General features: G+C 43.7%; 2 protein-coding genes across 14 annotated transcripts in view; both read left to right on the top strand.

Moving 5' to 3' along the window:
• Positions 1-12,531, top strand: part of LOC100062210 (WASH complex subunit 2) — a 49,765-nt gene extending 37,234 nt beyond the window's left edge. For 3 of the 5 annotated variants that reach the window (XM_023647955.2, XM_023647962.2, XM_005602712.4), the window contains 9 exons: positions 2,085-2,267; positions 4,109-4,237; positions 4,359-4,439; positions 5,024-5,146; positions 6,120-6,182; positions 6,536-6,748; positions 8,399-9,016; positions 9,840-10,017; positions 11,817-12,531. In XM_023647955.2, the coding sequence (XP_023503723.1) occupies positions 2,085-2,267; positions 4,109-4,237; positions 4,359-4,439; positions 5,024-5,146; positions 6,120-6,182; positions 6,536-6,748; positions 8,399-9,016; positions 9,840-10,017; positions 11,817-11,956 (1,728 nt within the window). In that variant the 3' untranslated portion in view covers positions 11,957-12,531. The remainder of the gene's footprint in view (positions 1-2,084; positions 2,268-4,108; positions 4,238-4,358; positions 4,440-5,023; positions 5,147-6,119; positions 6,183-6,535; positions 6,749-8,398; positions 9,017-9,839; positions 10,018-11,816) is intronic. The other 2 variants (XM_070229371.1, XM_023647966.2) reach the window with 1 other exon arrangement.
• Positions 12,532-14,758: 2,227 nt separating this feature from the next.
• Positions 14,759-18,324, top strand: part of ZFAND4 (zinc finger AN1-type containing 4) — a 102,786-nt gene continuing 99,220 nt past the window's right edge. For 2 of the 9 annotated variants that reach the window (XR_011423862.1, XM_014733976.3), the window contains exon 1: positions 14,891-15,314. The gene's annotated coding sequence lies outside the window, so the exon portion shown is untranslated. Of the gene's footprint in view, positions 15,315-18,324 lie in introns of all 9 variants that reach the window. The other 7 variants (XR_011423857.1, XM_014733975.3, XM_014733979.3 and 4 more) reach the window with 7 other exon arrangements.

The following is an 18,324-nucleotide window of genomic DNA, read 5'->3' as shown; positions in this document are numbered from 1 at the left end:
AAATTTTGAAAACACTGGGAAGTATGCAGTAGAAAATCTGTGATCCCACCATTCAGGGAAACCTTCCACATCTTGCCTTTCAGTCTTTTTTCCACGTGCATGTGTGCACACAGTGATGTGCATTTTTCCACTTTCCATCATTATTGCCATTTTATCTTGATATCTGTTTTGCCTTTCTCTCTCAAGGGTGTTCTTCCACATCTTTGACATTTTGGTTTTCTCTCTACATGTCTGCTCTTTCTGACTTGTTCTCTTCTCTGTAGCATTTGTTACCTCTGGTTCTCTTCTAGTGTCCACCTGTACTTGAATTAAAATGACAGTTTTTTTTGTTTTGTTTTTTAAGGATTGGCACCTGGGCTAACAACTGTTGCCAATCTTTTTTTTTTTTTTTCCTGCTTTATTTCCCAAACCCCCCTGATACATAGTTGTATATCTTAGTTGCAGGTCCTTCTAGTTGTGGGATGTGGGACACCGCCTCAACGTGGCCTGATGAGTGGTGCCATGTCTGCGCCCAGGATCGGAACCCTGGGCCGCCGCAGCAGAGCGCGAACTTAACCACTCGGCCAAGGAGCTGGCCCCTAAAATGACAGTTTTAAGAAGACTTTAGGGCCAGCCCGGTGGTGCAGCGGTTAAGTGCACACATTCTGCTTCGGCGGCCTGGGGTTCACCAGTTTGGATCCCGAGTACAGACATGGCACCGCTTGGCAAGCCATGCTGTAGTCGGCATCCCACGTATGAAGTAGAGGAGGATGGGCATGGATGTTGGCTCAGGGCCAGTCTTCCTCAGCAAAAAGAGGAGGTTTGGTGGCAGATGTTAGCTCAGGGCTAATCTTCCTCAAAAAAAAAAAGATTTTAGTTTGCTAGTCTTTCATGTTTAATTATGTTGGCTGTGAATTACGGAGCAAAGTGAAATTTGTCTGTCTTCTACAACATTAGCTTCCTCCTCCTGGGCAGTCTGTCTGTCATGTCCTACAGTAGGCCTGTGGATATACGGCTGCTGCTGCATCTGGGAGTCAGTGATTGTTTTCTGTCTCTGTATGCCTTTTCTTTTTTTCTGACTTGACTTGTCTTCTGTGTGTTCAACTCCTTAGGTTCAGTCTCTTCTCTAGGGCCTATGTAAAGAATGTCGCATGTCCTTTGCTATTGAGGCTCCTTGGGGCCACACTGGGGCAAACATTTTATTTGTACCTGAGTCACTCTGTGACATTCCTTTCCCATAGTTTCACTGTGGGCCTTTTCCGTGTTCCTGTAGTTACCTCAATCATAGCCCATTCCACCCTTGAACTCTACCTGCTTGTCGTACTGCCGTCTGCCTGGCTTGAGTCTAAGCTCCTTGAGGATTGGGGCCAGGTTTGTTTTGCTCATCATTATATCTGTAGTACTCAGCATATTACCTTGCACAAGTAGACACTTTGAAAATGTCATACTTCTTCAAAGAAGCACATTTTTTTCACAATTTAACCACTCTGAAATTAGGATGCAGCCTGCAGTCAATGGCTTGTTTAATTGGGAGTTGTTTTTTCTTTCTTGGTGGTTCATACAATCAGTGGCATCTTACCTGAGATGTGGTACTTGTTGAATGAATAAATGCTGTATTTTAGGATTATTTTAGAGATTCTAAATACAGTGCAAGCCACCTACAATTTATTTGTGTGATTTTGTCAATGAGGTTTCTCCTTGGGACTTATGTATTAGTTAAATACTAGGAAATATATGATCCATTCCCAATGATCGGCATTTGTGTTCCCTCTATGACTTAGAAGTTATTTACAGCTCATGAGCAACCTGTGTGGATCAGGGTTATAACTGATGTGTATATCTCTTGGTAGGAAGGAGGGACCCATGGCTTTAAACTGATTGGAAAAATCATCTTTGGCTCTGAACTGTCTGTGCAGGATGCTGCCTTGGAGCAGCCGATCAGGAATTGACCTCAGTGTTTTGTTACCTGGAAGTGGATTAGCTGTAGTGTCCTGAAGCTTGTGAAGGTGGCAGTTACCGAGTTAATGAGGAGCTTGGGAGGCTCCACAGTAGAATTTGTATTTCTAGGTGTTACTTATTTCTTCCCTTATTATTTCCATTTTCAGAAAGGACCTCTGACCACATCTACTCAGGAAGCTGGCAAGCATTCCGATTTATTTTCTTCCTCATCCCCATTGGACAAAGGAACCAAAAGTAGAACCAAAACTGTTCTTAGTTTATTTGATGAGGAAGAGGATAAAACAGAAGATCAAAACAGCATTCAAGCTCCAAAGAAAGAAGTAGGAAAGGTGAGCAAAAAAGCAGTAAAGGTTCAAATCTTTAGAAGGATAAAAAAATCTCATTTCATGGTGTTAGTTCTGTCATGTGAGTTGCTGAAGAACTGAGGGTTCTAATTTCTCATCATCCTCACCAACACTTACTGTTGACTTTTTTGTTAATAGCCAAGTGTTGGTGAGGATGTGGAGAAAGTGGAACCCCTCATTCATTGCTGTTGGGAATAAAATGGTGTAGCCGCTGCAGAAAACAATTTGGTGGTTCCTCAAATTGTTAAATGTGAGAGCTACCACTTGACCTAACAGTTCCATTTCTAAGTGTATATCCAAGAGAAATGAAAACACATGTTCATACAAAAACTGGAATGTCATGTTCCCAACAGCGTTATTTATAATAGCCAAAAGATGGGAACAACTCAGATGTCCGTCAACTGATGAATGCATAAACACCATATAGTATATCCATACAATGGAAGATTTTTTTGTCAATAAAAAGAATGAATTACTGAAACACACTACAACGTGGATGAACCTTGAAAATATGCTGAATGAAAGAAGCTAGTGACAAACAGCCACATATTGTACAATTCCATTTATTTGAAATGTTCTGAATAGGCAAATCCATAGAGATAAAAAGATAAAAGTAGTTGCCTGTGTCTGGAGGCTAAAGGAATGGACAGAAATTGAGAGTGACTGCTAATAGTTTTGGGGTTTCTTTTGGGGGTGATGAGAATGTTCTAAATTTAGATTGTGGTGGTATTTGCATATCTATGAATATACTAAAAATCATTGAATTACATACTTTAAATAGGTGAATTTTATGGTATGTGAATTTTATCTCAATAGGGATATTTAAAAAAAAACAGATGGCAAGCCATAGATTGCTAATACTTCTTCTAAGTCAAACTGATGGTATGATCCAAGTTGATTTCTACAAAAAATGTTTCATAAATTTTTTTTATTTTACCAGTAGTATAATCCTGTTTATAAATGAGAGCCACACGCAGTGAATATGAATAATTTGCTATGTTTCCTTCCAGTCTTTTACTGTATATAATTTTGTACTGTGATTTTCACGATTGTGAAACTTTTAACCCTAGTTGCTATCTTACCTTGCTTTTTACATATAATCAATCATAATAATTATCAATTTTTAATGTGACATTTTGTCAGAAGTGAGTTTCTGGCTTTAATCTGTGGTCGTGATTCTAAAGAAGAAATAGGGGAGAATTTTACAGTGTCAAGTCTGCAGCATTGTACTATCAAACCAAGTAACGTGAATAGTAACTTTCAAATGTCAGATATCCTAGCAAACAAGAAGAACTCATTTGGAACTGCAGGTGGTAGGATAGAAGGTGGATGAGCAGAGAAAGGTTGGCTGGTTACACCTGTGCCAGGTCTTTGGCCTAAGGTGCTGGGGCTACATGCTGACCTCTCTGTGTAGTTTCTGGTATTAAGTCGGCTGCTGTCTCTTCCCTTCGGGAATGAAATGGAGAGAACTTATTTAATTTTGTGTGTTTTTACCCCTAAAATGTTTCTCATTATGGAACTAATAGATTGTTCTTTAAATAAAAAGTTCTGACTACACAAAGGTTGAAAAATGATCTTTCTAGATTATGTGTGTGTTATCTGTATGTGTAAATATATTCTCCTGTATTTTTCCCAGCTCCATAGTATCCGTGATGTGACTGTGTCCTTCCCTTTCTGATTGGCACTTGGGCTGTGTCCAGCCTTTAGCCTTTGTAAGCAGAGCTGCAGGGTGTGTCTCTGTTGTTCCAGTTTTGTGGCTGTGTGTGATTTTCTTGAGATAAATCCCCAGAAGTCTAAACATGGATCAATTTCCCTCTTTTTCCCAGAGTCCCGATCCTGTTGCCCGCCCCAAGAGCACAGGTGTCTTCCAGGATGAAGAGCTCCTTTTTAGTCACAAGCTCCAGAAGGACAATGACCCAGATGTTGACCTTTTCTCCGGCACCAAAAAAACCAGGGTCAGTTCTAACTGGTTCTCCACATCACGGCTGTGTTATTGTATTTAGGTATTATCCCAGCAGCTCTCTTGATAAGCTGGATGTTGTTTTGGATGTTGAAGTTGGGTTTTGTCTTTTCTAGTTGTTAGAGCCAAGTGTTGGGAGCCTATTTGGGGATGATGAAGATGATGATCTCTTCAGCTCGGCCAAGTCGCAGCCTTTGGTACCAGCCTTTTGTTCTCCATACTGGGGTGTGTGGGAAAGCTTCTGGGAAAGGAAATTAACGTCCAGTTATATGATTAAGGAAAATACACAGAGGACTGTGATACTTATCTAGTAAACGAATGGGAAATAATGTGCTGTTGGCAGTGTTCATGTTGGCTCCATCTTTTGTTCCCTAACTAACGTTAAAGCATTAACTAACCCCAGCTTTCTTACTGTATGACAGATGTGTTTGATTTTTAAGTTATTTACTGAAAGACCAGTGCATGCAATACGGTGACTAAATATTCATGCCTTTCAGGTGCAAAGCTTTAAATCTGAGTGTTAGCCTGTGTGTGTTATTTTTACCCCTGCCCCAGTAGATTTTGTGAGTACTTTCTATTTTCTTTGTATCACAAAGAGGACTTTTGAGGAAGTGACAGTCTTTAGAATGCTATTTCCGAAATGCTGCCTCTGAGTTAGCTCAACCCTCATTTGAGAAATGACTTTTAAAACTCAGGAGCCAGATTCCTTTTTTAAATTATGACTTGTCTTTAAAATTTCTAAGATACCTGACAGATTTTTGATATTCTTTTTCTTTTGAAGATACCAGAAAAGAAGAAGGTAGTGAAAAAAGATCACTCTGTTTCCTCTTTCAAGAACCAGAAACATCCTGAATCCACTCAAGGTAGCAAAGAAAACAGCATATGGAAGTTGGAAACACCTCAGGTTAGAGCTGATGTCCTTAAGGACTTTCAGATCTCGATCGCATCCCAGTAGAGATTAACTCCATCCTGCAGAGCCAAGGCTGTTCAGAGTTCTCTTAATTAAGGAAGAAACAGCAACTAGGACTTCCTCTTTCTTCACTGTATTTTTTGAACCCTCACTCATCTCTCCCTTCCTCATTCCACACTCAGCCCCATGAGTCTATACTTACCATGATTATTTTGGGAGGACCTCCAGATTCATTTCTAAAATAGAGTTGAGGTAAGGCAAAGAATCTTCTTCCCACTGGAACCCCCATTTCTCCCTTCGGGATACCTTGGAGTAGAATTACATTTGAATTGAAAATAAATCACATCCCATTTCTTACCTCTTCTGAGATCATTGCTGAGAGGCCTCTGTCCTCAGCCGTCTTCTCTATGGAACTCCTCCTGAGAACAGGCCAGGACTGGAGAGCAAGTTTTGATTCTGGCCTGCAGCTGCCCCTGGGTGTCTCATTGAGACCTCACTGTCCCGAGCTGTGAAAATGAGGCCCAGGACTTGCACGTCTCCAGTGACTCATCCTAGGTTTCAGCTTCTTGGCTTCTGGAACCAGTGCATTAGGCTGTGGGTGAATTTCTGTGTGCTCCATAGTATTTGCTGTATGGGATAACTGGCATGGTCATTTTGCAACTAGTCAGGTTTTGGTGCTCTGATAGATTATGATTCTTATGAGTCTTATTTATGATCTCTGTCTCCCTTTCCTCCGTGTACAGTCTGACAGCCTTCCACTTGCACAGTGGATGAGGAGGCATAAGCAAAGTAATGTTAGTGAAATGTTCTAAGGCCGGAGAGATTTGAATGCCTTTTCCATTGTAGAATTATACAAAGTGACAGCTTTATTCCATCACAGATTTATTTATAAGCTTAAGTGTAGTCCCAGGGACACTTTTCTTTCTATTTCCCCAATGGATTTTTAACTGAATGTAATTTCACACAGGACTCACCAGGTCCCGCTCCATTTAAAACCAAAGAGCCATCCCCTCGGATCTGGAAAATACAAGTAATTATAACATGTCTGGAATCTTCATTGCCTGCCTTGTGGCATCTATAAACCTTTTTGGATTTTTACTTTTGTCAGCTGCTGCCAGGCATTTTCTCATTTCTTCTCCACCCTCTAGTTGTTGCTTCTTGTGTGCTGCATCTGTACCATCCTTTCTTTGGGCCCACTGGTGGGCACAGGTGTATAATCCTCTGTTTTAATTCTAAGAGTAGATCAGGAGACTTCCCTACGTTTCTCTTTCTCCTGTCGTATTATACATTATGTACACTGAGTCTCTCATCCTGTGTCACAGTAATAATAATAGACTACTGTGTTTAGGAAAACATAGAGTAAGTGTCATTTTTCTTCTTTAGGCAAATTTAGCGATTAACCCAGCAGCCTTGCTGCCTTCAGCAGCTCCCCAGATCTCTGGAGCGAAGCCGGTTTCACCAGAACTGGCTTTTCCTTCGTCTGAGCCAGGGAGGATCCACGGTCTGGAAAGTGTGCTGTCTCTTCCTGGGAGCGGGGAGGCCGGTGTGAGTTTTGATCTTCCAGCTCAGGCGGACACCTTACACAGTGCAAACAAGGTGAGGAAACCGTCTTTGCCTGCCTGCTCTTTTCTAAATCACAACAACTTGTGTGTTTCTTCCTAGTCCATCAGTTACACACAGCAGGCTGACCCTGACTCCCCATTTGAAGGAGGCACCTCATCCTTCCTTCAGCCTCTCCGTCCTCTTTCCACCTCCCTATTCTGTATGCACGTCTCCACTGCCTGCGTTTGTTACATTTAGATTCTGCTCAGTAGCCACAGTGAAGTCCCACTACCTCTAGGAGGCCCTCCTGCACTGCCACCTGGAGGTCTGCTAAACACAGAGCAGATGGTGTTCCTCCTCTGCTGGCTCCTCACTGCCCAAAGGAGGACATGCGAGCTCCTTGGTTGGGTATTAGAGCCTTTTACAATCGTGCTAACTGAAGCTTCCAGGTTCCCCACCGGTCACCCCACGCTGTCAGCCTGCACTCCAGTCACACCAGGCACCATTCCTTGAACACCCCGTGCCCCCCTGCCCCTGCGCTGCCATCTGCTCATGCTGCTTCCTCTGTCAGGAATGCTCTTCCTCATCCACAGCTCTGCTCAAACGTCACTGCTTCTGTGATATTTCCCCTCCTGCCCCCTTGTCCTGGGCTCCTTCCTCTGAGACCCATGGCACTTACTCCCTGGCTAGCACAGTGCCATCACACTGTTGCATAGGAGTGTGGACTTATGCCAGAGGGGCTGTGAACTCTTGGAGGTTTTGCTTTAATTTTAGTTGGTTCTCTTCTTTCTGTCCAGTCTTCCTTCTCTGGAAAGTCATAGCTGACCTCTGAGTAAGCGACAATACGATACCCCTGGCAAAAGCATTCATTTCAAGTGTTTGCAAACCTCTTTTCCTTGTGAAAAACAAAGCGTCCTTCCTTTTGTTATATTTTTTTGTTAGCTTTTTCTTTTGGTTAAGTTTAAATCGGCTACTTAAAATTATCTGATTTTCTTCGTAGAGGGAAACACAATCGAGTACTTTGCCCAAAGTGGCTTGTACCTTCTCAAAACTACTTGATTGTATAGTTGGGAAAATATCACAAATACTGCATTATTGCTAATAAGTGACTCATATCTTGAGGTTATATTAAAAGTTCTGATTTCTAAACCACAGTTTTTATGTGAAAAATTTGACATTTGAATTTAATGTTTGTTGACTTGAAGAAAGGGCACCTTACATTGCTTCTCTTTCTTTATGGTCGCATATCTCCCTGCCCTGGAGCCCATTTTAGGCTAGCCCCTAATAAAGGTTGGTCCCAGAATGCCCCCTGGTTCTTTCTTGTTTTGAAAGATAGCCACATTTAAACTGAGGGCTGCCCAGGGGCCAGGGAGGTTGTGGGACTTAGAGCACCAGCGTCTCTACTTGTCAGGGTCAGAGGCAGAGGATGCCTTTTGTATGAAATTGAACAGAAATTGCCCTCAAAAGACTCAAAAATGGGCAACACTAAAGGATTAAGAATGACGTAGTCTTGCAGTATTAGGAGCTATTAAACTCCTTTGGAAATTTTTAAGAAATAACCTCTTCTGTGTCTTAGATAATACTTGATTGAGGTAGACCAGATAACCTTACGTTATTTTGAGTTGCAGATCATTTGCTGTGTTAACTTTGAACACTTTTTCTTTTTAATCATCAGATCAACATGTGGTTTTTTTGCCATTGCAGAGCCGGGTCAAAGTAAGAGGGAAGCGCAGACCACAGACCCGTGCAGCTCGGCGGTTGGCTGCCCAGGAGTCCAGTGAAGCTGAGGACATGAGTGTCCCCAGAGGATCCATCGCACAATTGGCAGATGGTGCCGTCTCACCAGATGGCTGTCAGCCGCAGCCCAGGGCAGCTGGTGGAGAAGGCAGTTCTGAGGTGGTCGTGGCAGCTGCCATGCCTTCTTGGTCAAGTGGTCCTGTGCCTGGAGTGGACAGAAGTCCTTTTGTAAAATCTCTGGGTCAGCCTCTTGAGGATGACCTTTTTGATTCTGGAGATATCTTTACAAAGGGCACTGGATCTCAGTCCACGGGGAGAGGAAAAGCCAAGGCGAAGGCAACAGAGAGCTCAGCCAACCCGCCAGGGGCAATTAAAGAAAAGAGCCCCATGTTTCCTGCCCCAGGTGAGGCAGGCAGCGATGATGATCTCTTTCAGTCTGTTAAACCAAAACCAGCCAAGAAAACGAATCCCTTCCCTCTGCTGGAAGATGAAGACGATCTCTTTACAGCTCAGAAAGGCAAGAAGAATGAGTCAAAACCCAGCAGTCAGCAGGATGTCATCTCAAAAGCACAAGATATTTTTGAGGTAATAGGACATAATGGTACATTTTTGTGCATGGTTCTTTGTTAAGGAAAATACCTGATGGACTCATTTGAGCCATAGATTACATTAAGCTTATTGTTGCTGCCCGATCTCTACTTGCTTAGTAATTATAATTAGGTTTTCTTATTAACTGTGAAACTTACTCAGAAGTAGTTTTTTATTTTGTTTCATATAGAGGCTAGTTCCTGGCTGGCCATAGCTATTGACTTAGGTCTTGATTTTTATAGTTTCTGTCAGAATGGTGCTATAGTCAGCTTCCTTGGCATGCCACTCTGTGACACAGATAAAGCAGTCTTGGTACACCTGGAGTGTTTAACCTCTGGTTCTTGGGGAACAGGCACTTGCTGGAGCTGAGATTGAGTACAGGCAGGAAGGCCTTCAGTGGTGCATCCTGGGCAGATGTTTACAAGGTGAACTAGGACCAGTGCTCTGCTCCCCAGAGCTCTCAGGGAGGGGAATCTGATACAGACAGGACAACAGATTAATAAGATGTATTCAGATAATGGTAAGTGCCATAAAGAAAACAACCCAGGGCAGTGGGGCCGAGTGCTGGGTCTGGGTGAGAGGTGCTCCTTCAGGGAGGACTGGTAGAGAAGGCCTCTCTGTAGAGCTGGCATTTGAGTGAGACTAGAAGAATGAGAAGGACTGGGGCAGGCAGAGGTCTGGAGTAGCCTGTTCCAGGCAGAGGAGGCAGTCACTTGGCTGTGCCCGAACACTGGTAGCTTGCATTTTTACAACTTGTTGAAGTAAGTGTTTTTAATTAAATTTTGATTTGAAATTTTTTTTTTTTTTTTGGCTTAACAAGGATGACATATTTGCTACAGAAGCAATTAAACCCTCACAAAAAACAAAAGAGAAGGAAAGAACATTTGAGTCCAACTTGTTTGATGATAACATTGATATCTTTGCTGACCTAACTGTAAAACCAAAAGAAAAGTCTAAAAAGAAAGTGGAAGCTAAGTCTATATTTGACGATGATATGGGTAAGTTTGGTTTCTACACACGACTTAGAGAGTCCTTACCATTCACTGACTTGATATTTATCTTGCTACCCTTGTCTTGGCCTTTTCCTGAAAAATGTTTCCCAGTGAGTTTCCTTTGGCTTGCTGTGTGATCCTGAGTTAGACTCAGGATGGATAAGTAAATGGACTAGTCATTTTGGTGAAACAACTTTTTGGTGTGAGGGACATCAAAGAATTTGAAGGAGCCCAGACTTTGACCTTTAAATATGATTTAACTTTTCTGTTAGTATGCCCCTTGCGAGTCATCTTTGACAAATCTGAACACCCTGATGTTATGAAAGGAGGATCAGAAACTACCCAGTGTGCTAAAGTAGGCTCAGGTGGCTGCCTTGGGTGTGATTCTGTTGGTTGAGTCAGAGTTCTAGCTGGAGAGTGAGCGGCAGTGGTTCAGAGAATGGAGGGGCAGTGCAGGAGGAGAACAGGACTATATAGGAAAGCAGGTATAACTCAGACTTTGCATCTCATCAAAGATATTTAGTGTTTGTAAATGTGCTCTTTTTCCCTTCATGGTATAACATCTATTTTATTAATGGGCAAACCAAATGACCCATAACCCTAAATATAGGGCTTCTGGTAAATCCTGTGTTGGTGGATAGGACTTGGTTTGAGGCCACATGTATGCTTCCTGTTCACTCTCCTCTGTCTCCCACGTCTTGACCTTGGGGTTAACTGGAAAAAAGCTGGGGCTGCAGTCCCCCAGTGGCTCTCTGCCCCGAGCAAGCCGTGTGCTCTGTCTCCACCAGCTTCCCACCATATGGGGTGCAGAGGAGACTTCGTTTCTTCTATAACAAAAAACTAATACATGCCTGTTGTAATAGATTAATACTATTCGGGAAATGTAAAAAGTGAAAAGCAATCCCTAGAGGTAGCCATTATTGAGAGTTTGGTGTGTATCCTTTCAGACATGGTGATATTAATATAGATCTGTATACATATAAATATATACTTATTTTTTCCAAAGTAAAAATATACTTTACCTGTTCTGCTGTTCCTTTTAGTTACTTACCGTCTTCCCGTGTCAGTACATAGAGATCTACTTCCTTGTTTTTAGTGGTTGTGTAGTATTGTGTAGTATCAATAAGCCGTGAGCTTATTGAGGGTGATCTAGATTCTAAGTTTTCTCTATTATAAATAACGCCATGGTCTTTAATGTTTGTGTATACATATCTTTATGTACACATGCTGAAATCTCTGTAGGATAGAATCCTAGCAGTAACATTACTGGGTTAGTAACATTACTAAGATGAGTCATGAAGCACTAGAGTCAGTGACCCACTGAACACAAATGTAGTCAAAGACTTACATTCTTAGCATTGAGATGCCTCAGATAGATGCATTTATTCTGGAGGAGGCTGACTCCTATGTGGGATTTCCTTTTGCTTATTTTTATTGCTGTTTCCTTTTAAAATCCAGTGGGAAAAGAATGTAGAAATAAGGATAACATCACAGATGGTAAAGTCAGGGGCTGGATTGGAGGTCCAGCTGTCCTTCCCTTTTTCCTCTCCTACATGTGCACACACATACCTTCGTAGCTGAGAAATTGTGCTCAGAGAGAACCTGTGACTTGTACGGGATCATACAACTTAATTTAGTAGGAGAGCCAGGACCAGAATGTAAGAGGCTTGGCTCTTAGTCTTTTTTAGGATCCCATACTGTTAGCAGACTTGAGTCTTTGCTGGTTTGTGTTGAAATGTCTTACAAGCACCCATTTTCTTGCCTATTCATCAACTCCTTTTCTTTCTTTCTTTCTTTTTTTAAAGATGACATCTTCTCCTCTGGTATCCAGGCTAAGACAACCAAACCAAAAAATCGATCTTCACAGGCAGCAGCTGAACCAAGATCTGAACAGAAGGTGTCCAACATATTTGATGATCCCTTGAATGCCCTTGGAGGCCAGTAGAGTGTACAGGGTATCACATCTCACCCTTCAGCTGCGGCCTGGAGTTAATGATGCCATCTTATATGCTCAGTGGTGTAACTGAATTACAAAAAGCGAATACTGAAACAGCTAGCTCACCTCTTACCCAACGCACCTAGTATTTTTCTGCACTGATTTTAATCATGCTTAATACTGCAAAACAAAAATAAATGTTTCACAGTGTTTGGTTTTTTTTTAAACACTATTTTGATTTAATTAGCCTTGGTAGGGCCACAGTATGATTTAGGGCACGTTAGAGGAGAAACCTGTTTGTGCCTTTCATGGGTGGGCAGGGAATTGCAGAGGTAGGAAGTGCCATTCGGATGACCCGGAGTCTTCCTTACATGGAGGGCAGCCCTAGCTTAGTCAGAGCCTGGGCAGTTGATAGAGGAAGAGGATGAGAGATTATATACCTCATGAGGCTTTGCAGTAGGAGAGGAGGTTTCCTCTGATTCCACTGAATTCTGAAGATGCCTCTACATGTCCACCAAGGCAAAGTTTGGCAAACTGTGGCCTCCACTGTCTGTTTTTGTAAATAAAGTTTTATTGGAACATAACCATACTCATTCATTTACGTATTGTCTACGGCTGTTTTCACTCTACCAACAATGTCAGAGTTGTGACAGAGACTGGATGGCCCACAAAGACTAAGATGTTTTCTATCTAGTGCTTTACGGGAATGGTTTGCTTACCTTTGCTCTCAGGCATTCATTGCCAGTCCTTGGAGCTTTGCATTATTTTGTGAACAAGGTAAAATGAAACCCAGGTAATGGTAGGGAGAAGTGCTAAGGAGGAAATGTCAGCCTCTAGAGCAGCGTTGTTGCATAGAACTCGGCACTGATAGGAATGTTCTGTAACTGTTGTCCAGTGTGGGTAGCCACTAGCCAGCCGCATGAATGGCCGATCCCTCTTGTAGTGTGTGTTTTCCTGTGCTATGTCATCTTGGTGATGAGTATTCAATTTGTAACTGTGGCACAACCTTTTAGGCAGGCCTGATTGGCTTCACTAATTCTGAACCCACTAACTTCTTCCTTGGGCACTTTTAAGATTGAACTGGTCGTTGCTCATACTCAGAGTCAAAGGTTTTGCCCTGCTCTGCTGTGAGAGTGAACCAGTGGCAGAAGAGGGTGCTTACTAGTTGCCTACTCCTTTTCCCTATGCCGTTTGTGCATCTACCTTCTACCCGTTAAGTTACTTGTGTAGGTAGTTTCCTGCTCTGAGTCTGAGCCCAGTGTGGGGTCTGACTCGGCAAGTATTTGTTAAACACGTTTTTCTGTTGGAGTGATCAGATCTACTGATCTGTAATTAGGATTGATTCCAAGGAATTCAGGAGATAATAGAAAATATACAGATTGCTATTTTGAGAGGTTCGAAAGGGGGAGGGAACCTATACTTACTGGTCCTGTGGTAGTCACTTTTCCTGTTATTTTATTCAGTCTCCAGAACTCTACCAGACGGGTAATGTCTTCATTTTACAGATGAGGCTAAAATCTGGAAGTAGAGTGGAATAGTGGAGCAAGTTTGGACTTTTGTATTGAGACCTAGATTTAAATCGGGTTGCCCCTCTTGGAGCTGTTGGAGTGTAGGCAATTTGTTTTTACCTTTGTTAGCTTCTGTTTCCTCTTTTGTCAAGTACCAACCCTGCAGGACTGTGATGGGAGGGAATCTGAAAAGACCTTTGTTGACTGTCTGGCGCTTAAAGAATGATAGATGATGGTGATGAGAATGGATGATTTGGCCAAGGTAACAGAGCTTCCAGTATTACAACCCAAGGCTTTAAGCTCACCTGTCTGTTTCCAAAGCCGGTGCCCTCAATTCTGCCTGACTGAAGTGGGGAGGCAGATTGAGAAGCTAAATTTTTGCTTCAGTAAGATTCACTCCATCACAGGCACTATTTTAGAGTCTCGTTTACAAAGATAGTAATCATATCTCTGTCCTCAAGGGGCTCCAATCTATTCAGTATTAGAATTTAAGAAGGAACCAATGGCAAGAGAGCCTGAAGATGAATGAAAGCCCCGTGCCTCATCATCAATCGCAGCGTATGCTCAATAGTTGGTTGAACTGTGGAGACGAATTTGTGGGTGGGGTTTCAGGAGAATGAGGCCCCAGTTTAGGTGCTGGGGTTCCTCTGTCACTGGATGAGGATGAGTGAGGCTGCAGCGGGAGGGAGGTTCATGGTCTGCAGTTATTCACCTAGTGAAACAGCAGGCCAGTTGGGTTGGGAAATCCGTAAGGGCTGGGTTTACAACGCCTGCGGGGAATGGCGGGCCAAAGAGCAGCGGGGGCGTCCCAGGTTGGAAGGGTTTATGTTGTACACCTGGGCTCAGCAGCCTGGGAACTGCAGCAGGAGAATAAAAGGGTGGCTGGGCTTTACCCAACGCTGGCATTTCACAGCCCGAGATGTCCACTCTTAGTACCTGGCCTGCAGTTCTCAGTAAATTGGATGAGGAATAAAGGGATAAGACGACAGACGTAGTTTACTTTCCTCCTAGTTTTCAACCGGGCATGGCAGTGGCCCCATATTTCTGATGAGGTCATTGAGGCCGGAAACTATAGGGGACAGTGAGGCGCAGGAAGGAGGGGCATCTGTTCAAGGCAGGACAGCCCGGAGCGCTCCGGGAGTGCACAGGCTCTTGAAAGGCCATCGACTGGACGGCGTCGGCCTGGACCCTCCTTCCCCCAGCACACGAGACACCCGCCGTTCCCAGCAGGCTGTGCGGCTTTGGCCCTAGTCAGGTGGCCGCTGTTAGTAATAAAGGGTCAACATCCGGGCCTCTGCTAACTGACAACCACCGCCAAGCGCAAAGGAAGCCCCGGCTCCGGAGCAACGGCCGGCGTCCGGTGGCCAGGCCCCGCCCCCGCCCCCGCTGATTGGAGGGGGACGTGAGCGCCGGCGAGCGATTGGTACGCGGTGTCACAAAGGGGCGGGGGCGCGGCGGCCGCGGAGCGTGGCTAGTGTGTGCGGGCTGAGGCGTTGCTCGCGGGGCCGCGCCTCCCTGTGCGCCTGCGGGCGGGCGAGCGAGTGGTGGAGACAGGCGGCGAGGGCTAGCGGCCGGATGTGGAGCGCGGCCGCGGCTGCGGGCTGCTGAGCCGGGCCGCGTTGTCGCCGCCGGCCTCTCGGCGCAGGGCAGCTGGGCCGAGCCCCGGTCGCCGCCGCCGCTGCCCGGAGCGCGACGCGGTGGGCCGCCCGCCCGACGGGGGCTGATCTCCAAGTCGCCAGTTCTGACGCGGAGCCGGAGCCCTGCCCTCCAGATCGAGCTCGTGCGTCCGGGGAGCCGGCGTTTCTCCGCGAGGAGCACGGGCTGCGCAGGTGACGCAGGGGCTTCAGGGAGCTGCGGCGGTAAGGGCCCGCCAGACGTTGGCTCCAAAGGATTTCCCCGTTTCGCTAGAAAATTTATCCCAGGCCAGAGTTGAGGGTGCAGATGCGTGGTATGGCGGATATCATTCTGTAGCTTGTATTAAAACGTAGGGCTGTTTTCACACATTAGTAAAGTCAGTTCGTTAAATGTAGATATCTTTAATCGCTGCACAGCATTCCGGATGTCTTAATGTTGGGGGGAAAGTTTAAAAGACAACTGCTCTTATGTGGCTAACAGTCTTTACAACAGAGGATAAAGCCGGTTCCAAGTTACTTATCCAGCGCTGTTACTGCCTTGCCTGTCTTTAACTTCCGTTTCATCTTTGGTGGGTGTGATGTTTAGAACTCTTTCGGAGGAGATGAGAGAAATGTTTTGGGAATTGATTTAGAAATGTGTTTTGATGCCATTACTCTTAATATAGCTGAGGATGGTTTTTAAATTACTACCGGTAAAACTTCTGGAAGTACTTTTTTCTCTACCTGCCTTTTTCCTTTCCTCTTCCTTTTCAATTTTTTAGCCGTTCTTGGCATCGTTTCGCATCCTGTCTTTTACAGTCTTCATTGCCTCTCGTTGGTGTGCTCATTGGAGCATGACCCCACACCGCTTTCGGAAGCTGCCTGTGGACCCCACTTTTAATACTGGCTGGGTCTTTGGCCTGCTGGAGCTTCCCTTTGCTGCTCTGCCATCATCTGGTCCATCAGTCTGGCTGAGCTAGATTTCATGGCCTCATTTTGTCCTCTGTTTCAGTAATTTCTACTGCTAAGGAGAAGTTAAACTATTTTGGTTTTGAATTTGGTTACCAACCTTGCTTCTTTTTGATATTGGAAATTACCCCATTGATTAGGGCCCAAACTTATGATGCGTGTTAGTGCTGCACTAGGTTGCTGTTTTTGTGTTAGCCCATAGTTACTTTATCCATTCTCGTAGGTGGACTTCCAAATCTTTCTCGTATGTTCCCACCCACAGCTTGTTGATTTTATTAGAGGTGTTGCTGTGAAAGAGTACTGTGGTGGAGGAAATGCTCCTTATATCTTCTCTCAGTTCCTTGGACAGGCGCTGGTTACCCATGGCTTTATTTCCTTAACGTTCAGTTCAGCATTCCTGGCCTGACTTCTGTTGCTAGAGCTGCTGCTATGTAGATAGGAGTGCTCTTGGCTTTGGGGGAATAGACACTAGTGATTCTGTAGTACAGTCATACTTCGTAGAACATGGTAAGTATGTTCTTAAGAATCGCATGTTATCCAAAATCATAAAAGCAGTGGTTTCAGTGAGGAGGGGAAAAGAGGTTAGGGGATAGCTTCATACAGTCATTTTTCCTACAGGCCTTTCAGTGTGTTAAAGATAGTAGAAACAAAACCTGAGCAACACAGTCATTTGGCTTTTGTTTAAGAGTAATGGCCTTTTGCCACTATCACTAGTAGCATTATTAGCGCAGTACTTTGTATGATTATATTTGTTACTCATTATTTTGTTAAATAGTGTAACAGCACTCAAAGCAGCTGTGCTACCAGCAGAACTTTTCTTTCTGTGATGCCGTCTCTTTAGGACCATTAGCAGTCTCCACAATGCAACTCAGGTTCCCTGATTAATTATACTTTCAATCAGTGTTATAAAATTCACACTAAAGCAGAAATCCCTGTATGAGCATGTCTGTTATGAATTGGATAAACTTTGGTGGACTTAGTTTGGAGTGAATCATAACATGATTCCCATGGAAACCAACATTCCTCCAAAGAAACTTTTGGACTATAACCAAACATTTCTTCATCTCTAAGACAGGGATAATACCTTACCTGTATCACAGGTTTGTTCCAAAGATCAATTGAGAGAGTGAATATTTATTTACTTTTTAATTGAACAAACCCTTAATGGGTACCAGTATGTGCAAACACTGTGCTAGGTAATGGGACAGTAAAGCAGATGTGGTACCTCCCTTAAGTCACTTACAGTTTAGTTAGAGTAAGAAAGCCATGTAAAAAATGAAATTGATTGTAATGAATGCAGTGTACGATGGAGGTAAGGGTGCCAAGGAGAGTAACCATAAAACACTTTGTGGAATAGTTGCTATTTGAGCTGGGTCTTGAAAGATGATTAGGTGCTTGTCAGGTAGCCAAGTGTGGGGGTGGCGGTGAGTAGAGCAAAGCAGGAGCAATAATATGGATGCTGATGTGTTCCAAAGCTGCAGGTGCAAATGATTAGAGGATAGAGGTACCAGAGGTGTTGTAGGGTGGGATGAGGTACGTGTATAAATGAAATGGACTGGATGGTGAAGATGCATGATCTTAGGAGCCTTTCCAAGGAGTCTGAATTTTATTCTACAGACAGTGGGAAGCCCTTGTACGGCCTTGAGCTAAGAAATAACATGATCAGTTCTACATTTTAAGAAGATAACTATGCTCCACATCATATGTCATTAGGGAAATGCAAATTAAGACAATGCGATAGCATTACATGTCTATTAGAATGGCCAAAATCCAGATCACTGACAACATCAGATACTGGGAAGGGTGTGGAGCAATAGGAACTCTTATTTGTTGCTGGTGGGAATGCAAAATGGTACAGCCACTTTGGAAGACACTTTGGCAGTTTCTTACAAAAGCAAACATACTCTTACCATGAGATCCAGCAATCACGCTGTTTGGTATTTACCCAAGGGAATTGAAAACTTAAGTTCACACAAAGACCTAAATGTGTGTTTATGGCAGCTTTATTCATAATTCCCAAAACTTGGAAGCAACCAAGGTGTGTTTTTCAGTAGGTGAAGGGATAAATAAACTGGTACATTCAGACAATGGAATATTGTTCAGTGCTATAAAGAAATGAGCTATCAATCCATGAAAACACATGGAAGAAACTTAAATGCATATTACTAAATGAAAGAAGCCAATCTGCAAAGGCTACATACTGTATGATTTCAACTATGTGACATTCTGGAAAAGGCAAAGCTATGGGGATGGTGAAAAGATCAGTGGTTGCCAGGGGTTGAGGGAG

The sequence above is a fragment of the Equus caballus genome, chromosome 1 (genome assembly GCF_041296265.1).
Source record: "Equus caballus isolate H_3958 breed thoroughbred chromosome 1, TB-T2T, whole genome shotgun sequence".
Lineage (NCBI taxonomy): Eukaryota > Metazoa > Chordata > Mammalia > Perissodactyla > Equidae > Equus > Equus caballus.
The sequence above is the reverse complement of the archived record's forward strand: the minus strand, read 5'-3'. Positions and strand labels throughout refer to the sequence as shown.